Below are 16,997 nucleotides of genomic sequence, written 5' to 3' on the forward strand. Positions count from 1 at the left end.
CATGTATGTAACTTCAAACATTCTGGGCCAATTTACAAAACCCGTTTAATGCCTGTAACTACATATATTCACAATGCTTAAACATAATGTTTAAAAAATAAACCAGGCTTCATAAATTCAGCCTTATTACTCATTCAGAACGCATTACCTACCAGCCTGTAGACCATGACGCCACCGAGGCCGGTCCATAATAGAGGAAATAACAATCATAATACAGTACAGACAGGAGCCTACACCGACACTCAACATCCATTTGTCCTGTTCACTTGTCCCATCAGTGATGTTTTTGTCCTACTAAATTTTTTTATTTTGGAAGCATTTACTTCTCTATTATTACAATTTATCATCCATTAAAGGCTTTTGTAGGAGATATCGCTGCCACTATAATTTGCGATATCTCCTGTGATTATCTCCTTGGAGATATCGTTTTTTTTTATTTCGTCACTGGGTATGAGGTCACGCCACTGTCGTTCTGCTAGTTAACGAGTCTACCGCTGCCAACCCACATTACTGACATTGTTTACAATTGTCGCAAATGAAAAGAATGATAATGGATGATCAAAAGAATACCCCCCTCATGTCTTGTGTTTTCATAATTTATCAGCACTCGTTAATAAAAGTATAAAATCCTCAGCAAGCCTTGGATATCATACTTTTATCAACTCGTGCTGATAAATTATGATATTACAAGACACTTGGGGAGTATTCTTATATATATATATTGAAGAAATCCTTAATGTATAAAAAAAGTAAAGGTTAATAATAGTTATAAACAATTTAAAAGTAGTGTTGAACATACAAACTAGTTAATTCTACCAGTTAAATAACCAAAGAACACCTTTCACTTACTTTGTCGACAACAAAATGACAGTGTGACTGAAAGGAAACATCCAGCGGTTGAAAAGTTCATAATGGTGGTAAGGAAGCAAATTCCTGAAAATGGAAGTGTCCAGAATGAAATGTTGGCCTACGTGTAATTTACAAACAGGGACTTCAGAAAATAGTTTTTCTTATAATAAATGAATGAATGAATGAATGAATGAATGAATGAAAGAAAGAATGAATGACTATTTAAACGACACCCCAGCACAAAGGTAAATCATGACTAAACAAGAAGTTTCGAATGTCACAACTCAGAGCTATAAATTCCTAGCTTTTGACAAAGTTTTCCTATTGTTGAAATTTGTTGTTTCCATGAATAATTGTAAAATAAGGAATAATATGTTTTGATGATCTCAAACTATTTTCAAACAAGGAAAATCTATTAATCTGTAGTAATTTTTAAAATGCTGAAAACTAATACAAAATGACTAGTAAACCAAGTGTTTGACAGTACTCATTTTCAACTATGGTTAACTAGGCTTTTATTTTCGTGGATTTCCCAGTGGTTACGGTCCAGGCTAGAGACTTTCAAAAATATCTTAGTGTTATATCATAAAACTGCCAAAGGTTATGACATTACCATAACACATGTCATGGTGACGCATAGCTTACAATAATTCTATGATATCATAGCACAAAAAACTTTTTAAAAATGGGCCCTGGACTTTTAAATGCCATGCGAGTCAGTGCAGTAGGTTCAAATGTTGCTAACTGACACTTTGTGTATTTAAATTTTATACAGCGTCCTATACACAAATCTGTGTCAATAAACACCTGCTCAAAATTTTCAGCTTGATGTCTTTTTATCCATTACGTGATATTTACCTGCAGAAGTCCACCAGGTTAATCAAAACCTGGAAGTCTTTAGGTTTGGCGGGCTGAATACCATGGATGGGGTCAGCTGACAAGCCCTGACCCTGGTCTTCAGCAATGCCATCCAAATCGGTATCGGCAACCTAGTTATACAATGCAAAGCAAAAGGTTGAACTTTCTGGATACTAAACGGAGCAAACACCCTGTGTCTTGTCTCAACTTGGCAAATGTGTACATTTTAATATTGTTTAAAATTGTTCCATCAAATCAGAATGCCCATCACCTTTTTAAGAAAAGGTTGCCAACTGCATATTTAGAGAATAAACAACCTATAAGACTTATATTTATATACTTTGAGCCATGTATCATGTAGCAATTACACAGTTAACGGCTGTTTATAAGACAGGGTTTTAAATTTCAGTCTGTGTAAATCAGAAATGGTTTTAGCACTGCCTCCCTTGACACAGATGATGAAATGCACCCTAAAAATGGTTTTAGCACTGCCTCCCTTGACACAGATGATGAAATGCACCCTAAAAATGGTTTTAGCACTGCCTCCCTTGACACAGATGATGAAATGCACCCTAAAAATGGTTTTAGCACTGCCTCCCTTGACACAGATAATGAAATGCACCCTAAAAATGGTTTTAGCACTGCCTCCCTTGACACAGATGCTGAAATGCACCCTAAAAATGGTTTTAGCACTGCCTCCCTTGACACAGATGCTGAAATGCACCCTAAAAATGGTTTTAGCACTGCCTCCCTTGACACAGATGATGAAATGCACCCTAAAAATGGTTTTAGCACTGCCTCCCTTGACACAGATGATGAAATGCACCCTAAAAATAGTTTTAGCACTGCCTCCCTTGACACAGATGATGAAATGCACCCTAAAAATGGTTTTAGCACTGCCTCCCTTGACACAGATGATGAAATGCACCCTAAAAATGGTTTTAGCACTGCCTCCCTTGACACAGATGATGAAATGCACCCTAAAAATGGTTTTAGCACTGCCTCCCTTGACACAGATAATATACTTATATTTCAAATTAACTTTACCAAACCTGAATACACAAAATCATAAACACATGTTTACTAACGATTCTTTAAATTGTACCATAAATCTCTCAATTTACAGGTTTATGTTACAGAATAAAGGAAGATTTTGTCACAAACGTCACAAAGTCTAGAAATTGAAAGATGGTATAAGTCATACATCATTTGTTTGACATCCTCAGCTGTTTCACATGATTCAGCCTTCATTTTGACAGTCATATTTATGGGATGTTAACTTACTCCAGTTTAAAAATAGTATAACTCCCAACACCTATTGTACAATTTCCATCACTATCTGTGTTTACAGATAAATGTGATACATGCCACCTTAAGCTACCTAGCAATGGGCTGACCACTGCAAAGACAAGGAGAGCCACAGCTTTTCACTGGGGCAATTCTATCACCATCGAATATAGCATTATGAACACCATATCCTTCAATACAGTTAATAAAAATGATTGTTGCTCAGCACTACCTGCAATCAAATAGATTTAAGAATAACTTTTTTTGTAAACACTAAACTGATTCTTGTGCAAAATACTCTGATTACATCCCAAACTATTTCAGCTGAAATTGGGAAAATTTAAGTATCAATATGAATGAAGCATATTACAACTTAAAAAAGACTTTTTGAAACACACCTGTTCATTACTTTCTTCACTGGTTGAAGTCAGATCAAGCTTGGTGATTATTTTCAAAATAGCTGTCAACAACTCATCGTACAGTGCCTCGGTTAGTTTGTGACGTTCTGCAATGCTGATATCAAGTGCTGCAAAGTCCTGAATAGAAATGAAGGAATTAATTTTTTATTTAACGATGCACTCAACACATTTTAATTATGGTTATATGGCATCAGATATATGGTTATAAACCAAACAGATAATTAGAAAACCCGCTGCCGCAATGGTTAGCAGCTAGGAATCTTTTATATGCAGTATCCCACAGACAGGATAGTACATACCATGGCTTTTGTTATACCAGTTGTGGAGCACTGGCTGGAATGAGAAATAGCTAAATGGGCCTACCAACGTGAATTGATCCTAGACTGACGGTGCATCAGGTGAGCGCTTTACCACTGGATTACATTGCACCCCATTAATGAATAGATACTTTTAGACTAAGAAAATTACAAAAGTGTGACCAGCAAACATAAACTAAAAAAATAAAATTGGTCTCAAGGATTAACAATGGGTTGCAAAGCGGAGAAAAGGGCATTTCTCTATCCCAGCTGCAAAAACATTATGTACAATTATATATGTAAACATTAATTGATTGATTTATACTTATTTCCATGCTTAAATCCAAGTAAGTTTAAAGCATGTTGTTTTGGGCACACATACCTCAGTTGTCTGTCCAGAACTGGGGCTTGGTGGTTAGTTGTTAATGGTTAGTGAGAGAAATCAGTGTAGTGGTCTTATACCTACCCACTGAGGGGGCAGGACATCGCCAAGTCGTAAAGCACTCTCTTGACGTGCGGTCGATCTGGAATCGATCCCCATTGGGATATCTCTTGTTCCAGCTAGAATAGGCTGTAATATGTGCTATTCTGTCTGTGCGATGATGCATATAAAAAGATCCCTTGCTACAGGTTTCCTCTCTATGACTACAGGTAAAAATTATCAAATATTTGACATCCAATAGCCGGTGATTAGTAAATAAATCAATGTGCTCTAGTGGTGTCATTAAACAAAACCTCTTTTTTTATACCTACCAACTGAGTCGTTAAACTCGCTCTGGGTGGGAGCCGGTACTGGGATGTAAACCCACTACTTACCAGCTTGAAGTCTGATGGCGTAACCACTACACCACCAAGGCTGGTAAATTATTAATGAAGAACTTTTTTAATTTAAATTAAGTTTGAGTGTAACTGAAAGGATTGCACCACATGTATTTGTTCTTGTGAATTTATTTTTTGATAAATATGTCTTTTTGTCACATTTCACCAAAACATGACAAAAAGGTTTCATCTGCCAAAAGATTCAGACATATCAACATTCTTGAATTGATGACTAATTAGGTATCAGTTATCAATTAATAATGAATAAAATGGAACCAGTTAACTCACCAAAACATACTTAATGAGAAGGAAAATTATTATACAACAAACCTTCACACTTATTCATTAAACTTATGAATTTACTGTTTGGGAAAGATCAATACTTTTGGAGACACCTTAAGAAATTTTAGGTTCTACTGGTACCTTTATCTTAGCACTGTCAAGTATGCCTGCCCACAGATCAAGGTAGTCTTTGTAAGATATTGTTTTTTTTGTGTTTGTCTCTGCTTCATCGGACTTGTCTTCAGCTGTCTGGTCGTTATCCAACAAGACTGGGTGGGAACACAATCGTATCAGACTCTGGTACACTGATAAAATATGAATGTATGATGTTGTAAAGGATCTTATTACATATCTATTAAATCTTACTATAGTGATAAAAGACATTTTGAAACCATGTGATAAATTTATTTTGTATCGCACACATGCGATCTGAACCGGAACTTTTAAATGGGGAATTCCCTTTTTACTTTTACTGCAGTTAGTGCCTATTATTTACTGACGTCATATATGATTTATAAATGACGTCATGTCACAACATATTTGAAACATTACACAAGGCTGCTGCAGAGTATGATTCTTAACGTTAAGCAAATCCATGAAAGGAGGTTTGACCATAGATTAACAAAGTGTTGTTATGACGTTAAATTAAAAACTGTTTTTGTCAAACATAAAAGAAGGTATGTAATAAATACAGAACTTCACATATGTTGTTATCGCTTCCTATTCATTGCACTCGTTTATTTTGCGAAAGAAGATACCACTCACGGTTTCTGGGTATATATTCTTGTACAAAATAAACTTGTGCAATAAACAGGAAGCGAAAACAACAACGTTACGTATGTGAAGTTCTGTATATATATTAAATGGCTGAATGTAATATGATGTCAAAGATCATTTATATATTTAACATCTATTCCCAAGTGGAGATGGTCGTTATATTGACTGTTATGAGCATTATGTTCCCCTGGTGAATGCAGCAGGATGGTGCTGAAATGTTGGATAAAAATTGCATTCTAAACCTGTCAAAATGGACACCCTAAGGACCAAGAAAAAAGTCCGGTTTTAAAGGCATCCCATTTTACTGATAAAAAGGGATGATGAAAACTGTCCGGTTTTGAGGGAGATGTTTTGATTTACAGAGGTTCTGGTTTGGAGGAGGTTTCACTGTATAAGGAAATGTTTAACCCGTTAAATGTTGTCTTAATAAATTTTCAAACACTATCATATGTAAACTGCCAGTGGAAGTTTACACAAAATTTAAAGCTTTAGCATTTTAATTATTGAAGTATTATAGACAAGACTATTACAGAGAGGTTAAGTTCTGTCCTGGTTTTTAAAAAGGGACTCTATAAAACTTCCGGTTTGAGGTAATTCCAGTATACAGAGGGTCCTTGGGATATGCAAAGTGACATGAACAAGTCTGGTAAATGCCTTACTACAATCTTACTTGATATAGCTCAAAGTTGCATCCACAGATTAATTTAAAAAATAATAATAAGATTTAACTCGCATCGTGATGGAACATATATAGGTGCAACTGTAAACCAAAGTTCATTGATCTAGGACTTATAGGTTCTGAAAAATGAATCTAAATGAGAAACTTAATGGAGCGAACTACAAATGTTGATGTCACCTTCAAGGCGAGACAAAGTAGAAGTGTATAGACAGGAAAACACAACAGGACAAGACTGAATGTTATACTAACCAAAACCCGACAAAACTTGTTGGAACGTCGTTCCTTTGGTCATCAGTGTAAGTAACACATGGATAATTGATTTCTGGCACGTGAAGTGCATTCTACCGTGAACATGAGGAACATTTTCAAACAGCAGAACCAGTAGATGTTCTAGACTCATGGCGTATGTATCCGACACCTGAAATATTGAAAACATGGGCTTTATTACACACAAGAATGACAATTTCTGAACAAAATGTGTAATCTATAATCTCATATCAACATAATACTGACAAATATATGGGAAACGACAATAAGAATGTTTTACAGACCTCATCAACCTGCTTGATAATGTGTGCCAAGGCATTCAGGTAGCTTGGTAGTTCATAAAGTCTGTCCATCAGATCTTGAGACTGTCTGTAAAAACAACAAACAAATAACAGCAGGGTTTCGAACACATTTTAAAAAATTGACAATTAAAATTAAAGTTTGTTGAATCAAGATTAGGTTTCAAATCAAGAATGATAAGAACACATTTACTATGATTAGCATGGGTATTTTGTGAAACACTTTGTGTTACTCAGGTAAAAGTAAAAGTATAAATAACACTTGCTATCTGTTATCGAGTGACACATTTTCAGGTGAATGTGCAGGGCGTGAGTTTTGGGGGTCGAAACACCCTTGCTCAAACAAATTTTATTTCCCAATACATTCCATGGGAGCATGTCCCTACCCCCCTATAAAATTCAATAGCCCCCTTGCTAAAATTGCTGCACACACACACCTGAATTTATGATGATCATCTACATATTATTTAAACTCCTGTGTGTACAAATAAAGCAAGGATTTCAAATTATAAAGTTACAGACATTCTCACAGTTTACAAAGACTCTCACAGTTTACAAACACTCTCAAAGTTTGCCGAATATGCTTGGTTTGAACTAGCTAAAAAAAGTGTTTGAGCCAACAAGATTCTACTATATTGTTTATTTAATACTTGTTTGTGTTTTGCATAAATTATGAATTTGTAAAATATGTTACTGGTAATAACTGTCTGAAAATGAGGTAGGACACACAACTCCAGCCCAATTCTGATCCATATTCAAATAGTGTCTATTAATGCTCAAACCTCACAGGCAGCAGGCAGCAAATGACACTTAAAAATATTCCTGATAATCAGTTTAACAAACACCTTTTGCTTTCCATCTTATTGTTGACAATATTCCAGATAGATCGAGAATTCTTCATTTTTAAGATTGATAATAAAAATAATACACTTTATCAATGTTCGTCTCAAGTCATTTGCACTGCTGTTAAAAAAGGTCCAATTAGGAGTCTAATTTTGAGACTAATTTCTAGAAGTGCTTCTTTCTAGCACTTGCTTCCATCTTGAAGTCCGAGAAGCAAACAATGCTTCCCACTCTACGTTAAGAATCTCAAATCTATTGTTTCATTGAAGTTTAATAAAAGTGTACATGGACTTAAAGGACTAAATGTTTCTCTGATTTTAAGTGCTGACTAAATGCATTACCTGAGAAAATGTTGCTCAGACTTGTTGATCATTTCACTCAACATGTAATGGACATCTGATGGTGTCATAAATGTTTTACAGGGCTGAAAATATACCAATCTTCAATGGATCACTTTTTAATAATATACTGTAAAACAGGTATTATTCGCGGCAGTAAATTTTCGCGATATCAAAAATGCAGGCAGTTCGCGGTTTTTAATTTTCGCTGTGTCGTGGTTTTTGTTTTTTGTTTGTTTGTTTTTTAAATTACTAACACGTACAAAACTATACTTTGGTACATAACATTAAATCGATACTAGAGTGGTCAACAGAGGTATACGTAATATTATCCCTTTCTGAGCGACTCCGCTAAGTGCTGCAGCTACATGTCCAGCAGCGACCACACTGTGTATACAATTAATAAAATTAATCCAGGATGTGGTTCAATCAAATCTCCAGAAAGTGTGAAATAAAGACAAACACTTGTACTAGTAATCTTGTTTTAATGATTAAACACCGGTTGTTAAAAACGTCTCACCTCTTTTGTTTTTGTCACTTGTCGATGACATTTTTCCGGAAGTTTACAAAACCATTTGTGTCCCTTATTTTGATTGGCCAATTAAAAATGGTCATTATACTAATTTCTAAATGTTTATTCATAGCTTAACAATACCAGTAAGAATGTCTGTTCCAAAAATCAACTACATTTAGCGTTATGGCAGGTTCAATTTTGCAGTGGTTAAAAAAAAGCTCGGACAAACCTGAACCCGTTGGTTTACCTGACCCTTCAACGTGTTTAACGATCGAAGAAGTTCAATCGACACAGACCGCCAATGATGCCGTTGATAAATTAAACACTTCTACAAATCGTAAACAAAAACACGGTGAATATAGACTGTATGATGCAGAACAGCATGCCAAAATTGCTAAACTGTTTGTTGTTGTGGGGTTTTTTGTTTTTTTGGTGGTTTTTTGGGTTCTAATGGATTTTATTATTTGCGTAAGTGTAATTTTCGCGGCTAAATTAAAAACGCGAAAATTACACATTCGCGAATAATACCTGTTTTACAGTATGCTGTTGTGTTCAACAATATGGCCAGTGAAAACATACCTATTTTTGAGTACAATGTATTAGGATAAATGCAAAAATTGAAGTTTCTAATTTTTTCAACAATTTTGAACACATGGCAACCCTTTCAAATATAGTTACTAAATACAAAATGGTGAATATTTTCTAAAGAGCTACCATTATTTTCATAATGACTTTATTTTAAAATGTCTTCAACAGAAACAAAAACAGTAGTTACTGACTCTTTTTAAATTCATAAGTCAACTATCTTTTTTTGAAATTACAAATGTCTTAGCTACTACATATTAATGATTTTTGGGGTATACAGTACAAGCAAAAAGATATAAAATTATGTAAATATGTTAAGTATACATACATGTACGTAAATGATAATTCATATCATGAAGTAACAAATCCTGTTATTTACATGTAATTATGTACACTAAAATATATCCTGACCATCTGATAGTATTACGTAAGTTAATGGTAAAAATTCATACAAATTATACTAGTCTATATGATGACAATCTGGTTGCTATACATTACAGAATTAAGAAATGGCACCATAGATCACCTGATATCACAATGTAAAAATATTGGATGACTTAGACATTCATTTACAAATCTATCCATATATTCACATACACACACTCAAACACATACTCAAAGTTGAACTTTGTTTGCTTTAACTAAGACAACATGGATTAATTCATTATTGGCTATTGGATGTCAAATATTTGGTAATTTTGACATGTCTTCAGACTAGTTAAAGTTTGTTTTGCTTAACAACACCAGTAGAGCACATTGATTAATTAATCATCGGCTATTGGATGTCAAACATTTTGTACTTCTGACTCGTAGTCATTAGAGGAAACCCATATTTTCCCATTAGCACCAAGGGATCTTTTATATGCACTTTGCCACAAACAAGAAAACATACCACGGCCATTGACCAGTTGTGGTGCACTGGTTGGAGCGAGAAAAAACTCAATCAGTTGAATGAATACACTGAGGTGGTTTGATCCTGCAATCTTGGTGGATCCATTCAACTGACTGGATTTTTCTCGTTCCAACCAGTGCACTACAACTGGTCAAAGGCTGTGGTATGATGAAGAAACCCACTACATTTTTCAATTACTAACATGGGATCTTTCATATGCATTTTACCAAAGACAGAACAGCACATACCATGGCCTTTGATACACCAATCATGGGGCACTGGTTGAGACGGGGAAAAACATAATTAGATAATGGATCCACCGAGGGGGTTTGATTCTATAAATAATTACAAATCATGATGTCATTTAATTACACTAATCTATATTGTGACAATCTCATTATAGTACATCACATAACGAAGTACTGAAACTCTACAGGGGCGGGATTTAGCTCAGTCGGTTGAGTGCTCGCTTGAGGTGCTTCCATCGCAGGATCAAACTACCTTGGTGGATCCATTCAACTGACTGGTTTTTTTCTCATTCCAACATGTGCTTTCCCGTCTATGGGCAAGTGCATATAAAAGATCCCTTGCTGCTTTAGAAAAAATGTTGTGGGTTTCCTCTGATGGCTACATGTCAGAATTACCAAATGTCTGACATCCAACAGCTGATAATTAATTAATGTGCTCTAGTGGTGTTGTTAAACGAAAAAAAAACTTTTAACTTTGAAACCCTATATCATCTGAAATCACAGGGTAATTTACACACAAACATGCATGTACACACACAAACACAAACACACACAAACACACGCACAAAGACAAACACACATATAGATATCTTACAGCAGCCAAAAGTCCATATCCTTTAATGGCAAAAGAGATTTGCTTCACACTGGCTTGGTGGTCGTTCATAATCTCACGGAACTGTTTGACGAAGAACTGAAGAAAAAGATTAAAAAATCACCTATAAATTATAGATAATACGTGAACACATTTTAAAGGTTTATCCGCTACTGAGTATATGAAAGGTGTACAGTATTAAAAATTAAATTAAAATTCAATGTAAGCACACCACTTCATAATTACAATAATAGATCGTACCTTGAACACAGCTCCTTCTTTCTGCCCTTCATTTGCTCGGGAAACTAACATTTTGGCCACCTGAAGTAAAAAAATATACTAATTAATCTAATTCTACCAATTAGAGCCATAGTTTAATTATAGATTTACAGCTAAACTTGGTGGTGTCGTGGTTAAGCCATCAGACATAAGGCTGGTAGGTACCGGCTCCCACCCAGAGCGAGTTTTAACGACTCAGTGGGTAGGTGTAAGACAACTACATAATCTTCTGTCTCACTAACAACTAGCCCGCTGTCCTGGACAGACAGCCCAGATAGCTGTGCCCAGGACAGCGTAGTTGAATCTTAATTGAATAGAAGTGCAAAAAAAAGTTGAAATGAAATGAAATAGATTTACAGCTAGACTTGTCACAAAGCAGATACTAGTCTGACCAGATATTTTATTATTTTATGATACACAAGACACACAAACCTCATGGACATTTATAAACATAGGGCTTCACAAAAAATACAACAGTGCATACAAAAATTCATGCTATATATGTTTTCTATTAACAAAATATTTACCTGCTGAAGAAACGATTCCAAGGCTGACACCCCAAGATGCATGAGGTCACGATTGTGATGGTGGCTCCAGTTCTGTAATTTCTCATACATTCCCTGCACATACAAAAAACATTAAAATATTTAAATAAGTATAACAAACTTTATATGTAAATAAAATTCAACAAATGTGAATTCAACTGCATATCTAGCATAAATGTTTAAGTTACACAAATATGACAAAGATATTAGGACAATTCCTTTTGTTTAAAGAGCAAAAAAAATCATTGAATATTTTTATTAACATTATCAAAGGAATTTGTATTCATGTTGCTATATATTCATGGCGATTATATAACCTGGTAGCTCCGTGGGCTACCACTAAAAAAAAGTATGTCCAAGGCCTGCATTAGCACTTTCACCAACTTTACCTGATAGTCATCAACAAGGTATTCGCTGAACTGATCGGCATGGCGACTGAAGAGTCGAAGTCCAGCCGCTGGAACAGCATACCGTGTATAGGTTATTCCTGGATCTATAGCCATTCGTGCAAACCGGAAAATCTCATAGGCATATTTGGAACCTGAAAAATATATGGTCAAAACTACCTCCATTATTATACAAGTGATATCCAAATGTTTAGAAAACCTTTACTAAACTTAACTGGTACACTAGTGTAAGACATGGTCGAGCCATGTCAAACATAGACCATGACATGAAAGGATACTCAGATTAACAAATATAGGACACTGCCATATAACAGGAAACTAAGACTTAAAACACTGCTCAACATAAAAATATATACATATAGGTTCTGGGTCAGCATATCAAAACTGTAACTGAGATAAAGGAATACAACTGTATTTAAAAGATAATTAAATGTTACCTTTAAAGGTTAAAAGTTATAATGTACCTATACCACAAGTTCACCTTGAGTAAGAGAATACATTTGTAATAACAGAGGCCATCAAAACGTTTTTAAGGCTGGCTATCTCCTGCATATGTCAGTTTAATTGTTAAACTTTACCTTCTTCAGCTGACTGAGTGAAGTTCACAAGGTAACACGTCAATCCTTCCAGACATCCAGCTATGATGGGAAGTTGAGGCTCTCGTGTTTTTGAACTCATCTAAAATCAAACAGAGTATTTATAACAATCCAGGCAGACCATAACCTACACTTTGAAGCAAGAAAAAAGACAGGTGTATCAATATTTTAGTACATCAAGGTTTGATCCCCACCAATGCCTATATTGCAGTCTCCCTCTACATTTTACAATCAATATTTTTAAACATGGCAGATTCCATAATAACAACATGTGGATAACCTCTTAATTAACCTTAAAGTGACAGACCCTAGTTTTTAAACACTACAACATATTTTTCACTATTAAAGCCGTTTTTGATCATTTAAATTATTTTATTATTTAGAATATTAATTCTCCTACACCTGAAGTGGTTCTGGTTATCCAGATTTTCAAAATGCCCCAAAATGTATTTTTCATAATTCAAACAATGCACATTCTTCCGAGAAGTAATTGTTATCACGACAAGCTTTAGTTATTTCTAGACAGCATTTCCCTGTTTAAACATCACAGACTTCAGTTTCTTTCAGTTATAACCTTATCTAAATGTGTTATGTGTTGCAGGTTTGTAGATTAACTAAACTTAGGTTCCATTTTCACAGGTGAAACTAGGGTCTGCACCTTTAAATGCTGGGTTCACAGTCTGCATGTCTTAGCAATGATCAGAACTAATTTACCTTTTCAGTACCTTTAAATACCTAATTTCTGACTTTCAGTGTTTACTATATAATATGTCGAACTATAAGTCACTTAACGATTGTGCACCTGAAGACAGAGACAAGTCTGAAAAGCATACGAAGATAAGTTTCCAAAACGTTATATTTATTCATTTATGCCATTTTAGAGAAAAACATGGTTAAACACTGAATCAAGATGATTGCATTTGGAATGAGTTAAATACTTTTATTGTCTTTAACTAGTTTTAAAAGTTACTTTGTCTTGTTTAATGACACCACTAGAGCACATTGATTTATTAATACCGTATAACCGGAAATTTTCGTGGTCTTAATTTTTTGTGGTTTGGGGAATAAAAACATTTCAAGGTTTCTTATTTTCGTCGTTTGCCAAATCTAAATTTAAAGTGATTTTATTTTCGAGTTTTAGCAAGTCTAGTTGCAAGAATACTTGTTATTGTTTATTAAAGTTTCACCTCGGCTGCCAGTTGTTCGATACCACCGACGTGTGAAGTTAAACAATAGAACAGTCACCTGTAGCCTAATTGGCCACTGTGATACCCGGTATGCTATTCGACAGACAACTGATCACAGTCTTTGATTTTGTGTAAAGCCAATTACGACGTATGTGTGAACAAACCACTTAAGGACGCCATGAAGTCTGAGTTTACCACATGATATTCAAAGCAGGTTTCCCTGGCTATGAAAGACGGCGAAGTTGTAACAGACATCAAGATCGAAATGCGTACTTTGGCGATAAAACCAATTCATGCAAGGTGGATTATGAAAGTTATGGCAGAATTAAAAATACGCCAGGAAATGTTGAAATCTGCATTCACCCACCCCAGAATCACTGATGCAGTGCGGGCGGACATTGACAAAAACAATATACGAAATTTAAAAATATTTCATTATATTCTACAAACAGTGAGATTCATGCAATAACTTTTTTTAAATTCTAACTTGTTGTCTTGACTATATTCTCTGGTCGTTATCCGGTGGACTGCGCATGACAGGAAATAAAATGTTCCGGTAAATTGTAAGTGTGTTATGGTTTTCACAATAAATATTTTAGATAGAATTTGTTGATTTTTTCTAATATTTTCAAGGATTTATATTTTCGATGCTGTCTACTTACCCTCGAAACCCACGAAAATAAAAATCCTCGAAAATTTCCAGTTATACGGTAATAGACTAATGGATGTCAAACATTTGGTATTTTTGAACAAGTCTAAGAGACCAAACCCACTACATTTTTCGATTAGTAGCAAGGGATCTTTTATATGCACTATCCCACAGACAGGAAGACATATCACAGCTTTTGATATACCAGTTGTGGTGCTTTAACTAGTTTAAGTAACAGATAATGCTGCAGTACTTTATATATGCAATTTGGGCTACTTTTGACCTCTCCCAATACTTTTATTATAAAATACAATGTAATGGATCTACAGTACGTATTTTATAAAGCTAAAAAAACCCCACAAATTACCTCAGCTTTCAGTGCACTGGCATATAGACTAACCAATCTATCCGAGTAGACAAGCATTTTCTCAGGATAAACCTCCGACAAGACACCAAGAAGATTCATGATATTTCCCTTTACTGGAAAAAAAAAGAAAGAAGTAAAAATTTCGTCTATATCATTTTATAATTCCATTTTATAGTTACTGATCTAAAAAACCCAATATTCATTCTTTCATGAACGTGAAAACTGCACTTTTTTGGTAAACAATGGAATCCCCGTTTCTATTTTTATCCCAAGTTCGTCTGCACCTAGTGACGGTGACAATTCAGGCTTTAAACAACTCCGGTTTTGAACTGAGACACATAATGGAAGTTATAGCCGAGAATGCTCAACAAATCAAAAGAGAGACATGAGTGCAGCTCTGTCACATTTGACAAAAGCATCAAACCGACAACTTACACGTGCGAAAACACATACGCCTTTGTGCACAATTTCACAACCTGTCCTTTCCAAGAATAATATCACACAATCACAAACTTCCTCTGAAATCTACACACACAGTAACACTGAAACCACTTTATCCCTTTCAAGTCAGTCTTCACATTAATTTTCACTAATTCAACTTTTGACTGCAAACTGCAATTTGAATATATATAGCAGATAAATCTAAATAATTTGATGCTCTCCCTCATGTTAATTAGTTCAAAATTCATTAAAAAAATGTTTGTGTTATCAGTTGATGTTCTGTTATTTTAAATTTTATAACGTTTTATCCACATTTGATTCAGAAAATTAAAATTTATAAAACCTTATGTAAATCAATATAATGAATCGGAGATTTGACGGAAAAAAAAAGTGAATCTAACTTTCTAAGGGAATTCCCTTATTTGTGTATTGATACAGTTGTGTATTCATACAGTGTAAAACGGTTTTGGTGTTTATCATTGCATGAACGTCAAAAATATAATGTTCAATTCTTAAACAACCGTAAGATTAAGATAGTGAGGATATGTCCTGACAACAATACACACTTGCAGATTTAACTGTCCTATGTACATACATTTAACAACTAATGTAACATCTAATCCAATCATGACAGACAGTTTGGTTCTATTTTTTTTAAATAATAGACAAATGACTAGTCATGGGTTTTCCCCCCACACTCCCACCACCATGGAAACTTAGTACCTACAGTCACCAATGAAAAGTGAGACAAAAACCAACCTGAGGCTTGTAGCTTAGAAACACTTTTAGTGAGCTCCATGAAAAACTTGTTAATAAGGGCATCGATCTTCAGCTCCTCTCCCATATGGGAACCCACTGACAATTCTAAAACCTGAAGTAAATGGGCAATGAAGTTTAAAAAACCATAGCATGTTAGTTATTAATTTAAATAACCAACCAATAATAACAGTATTCACAAAAGGTTCCAAATGGATGAAACTGCAATATACATTTCAAATCCATTTTTAAATTCCTAATTTTCTGATAGTATGTTGATTCCACCAAAATCTTGATAAAATTCTTATTCTTGGCATGCATTATTACAAATATTGATAATTTAAGATGAAAATCCATTAAAGACTAGATAACTGTTTTATCACATAAGAGGTAGCATATATCCAACAAAATAACATCAAGTGATATTTTTCAAACATATTTAAATAATGTCCGAACTTTGCAAACTAGATGAAAATTAATCAAACAAAAACATTTCAATAGTAATTTTAGACTGAAGCTGTCCAATGTTTCAAAAATGGAAATGTTAAGACAGCCCTAAAAAGGAATTTTTTATGTAAAATTTATTATTAAACTAGTTCAACCTCAAAATAAAAATGTAGTAAATTGTTTTAACGTAATAACTTTTTAACTTTCTTTAATAATAACATGCACCAAGATCAATATCCAGAGGTGCTCCTACAAACCAAGTTTGCCTGATCTACGACAAAACCACAACACTGTCCAAAACATAAAATTTGATGCTGTCATCTTCACTGTTGGTGGCACAATTGGAAAAGTAATATCTATATGTCACCTTTCAAATTAGTCAAGACAAAACAAAACCTATATGAGGTGGTAGTATAAGGTTCATTCTTAATTTGCTTAAAAAAAAGCTATTTTCAGTCATAAAATTTGTTTATAATGTG

The 16,997-nt window shown here is 34.4% G+C and overlaps 1 protein-coding gene across 1 annotated transcript in view; it reads right to left on the minus strand.

The window, feature by feature from the left end:
- LOC121379650 (DNA-dependent protein kinase catalytic subunit-like) overlaps positions 1-16,997 on the minus strand; it is a 113,535-nt gene that overhangs the window by 89,982 nt on the left and 6,556 nt on the right. The window contains exons 5-18 of the mRNA XM_041508298.1: positions 16,075-16,186; positions 14,875-14,987; positions 12,654-12,753; positions 12,058-12,209; positions 11,651-11,743; positions 11,106-11,165; positions 10,848-10,943; positions 8,017-8,099; positions 6,818-6,902; positions 6,516-6,684; positions 4,952-5,115; positions 3,393-3,530; positions 1,708-1,838; positions 850-933 (exon numbers count right to left, since the gene is read on the minus strand). Coding sequence (XP_041364232.1) covers positions 850-933; positions 1,708-1,838; positions 3,393-3,530; positions 4,952-5,115; positions 6,516-6,684; positions 6,818-6,902; positions 8,017-8,099; positions 10,848-10,943; positions 11,106-11,165; positions 11,651-11,743; positions 12,058-12,209; positions 12,654-12,753; positions 14,875-14,987; positions 16,075-16,186 — 1,580 coding nt within the window. The remainder of the gene's footprint in view (positions 1-849; positions 934-1,707; positions 1,839-3,392; positions 3,531-4,951; positions 5,116-6,515; positions 6,685-6,817; positions 6,903-8,016; positions 8,100-10,847; positions 10,944-11,105; positions 11,166-11,650; positions 11,744-12,057; positions 12,210-12,653; positions 12,754-14,874; positions 14,988-16,074; positions 16,187-16,997) is intronic.

This window comes from Gigantopelta aegis, chromosome 8, assembly GCF_016097555.1.
Source record: "Gigantopelta aegis isolate Gae_Host chromosome 8, Gae_host_genome, whole genome shotgun sequence".
In the NCBI taxonomy this organism is placed as follows: Eukaryota; Metazoa; Mollusca; class Gastropoda; order Neomphalida; family Peltospiridae; genus Gigantopelta; species Gigantopelta aegis.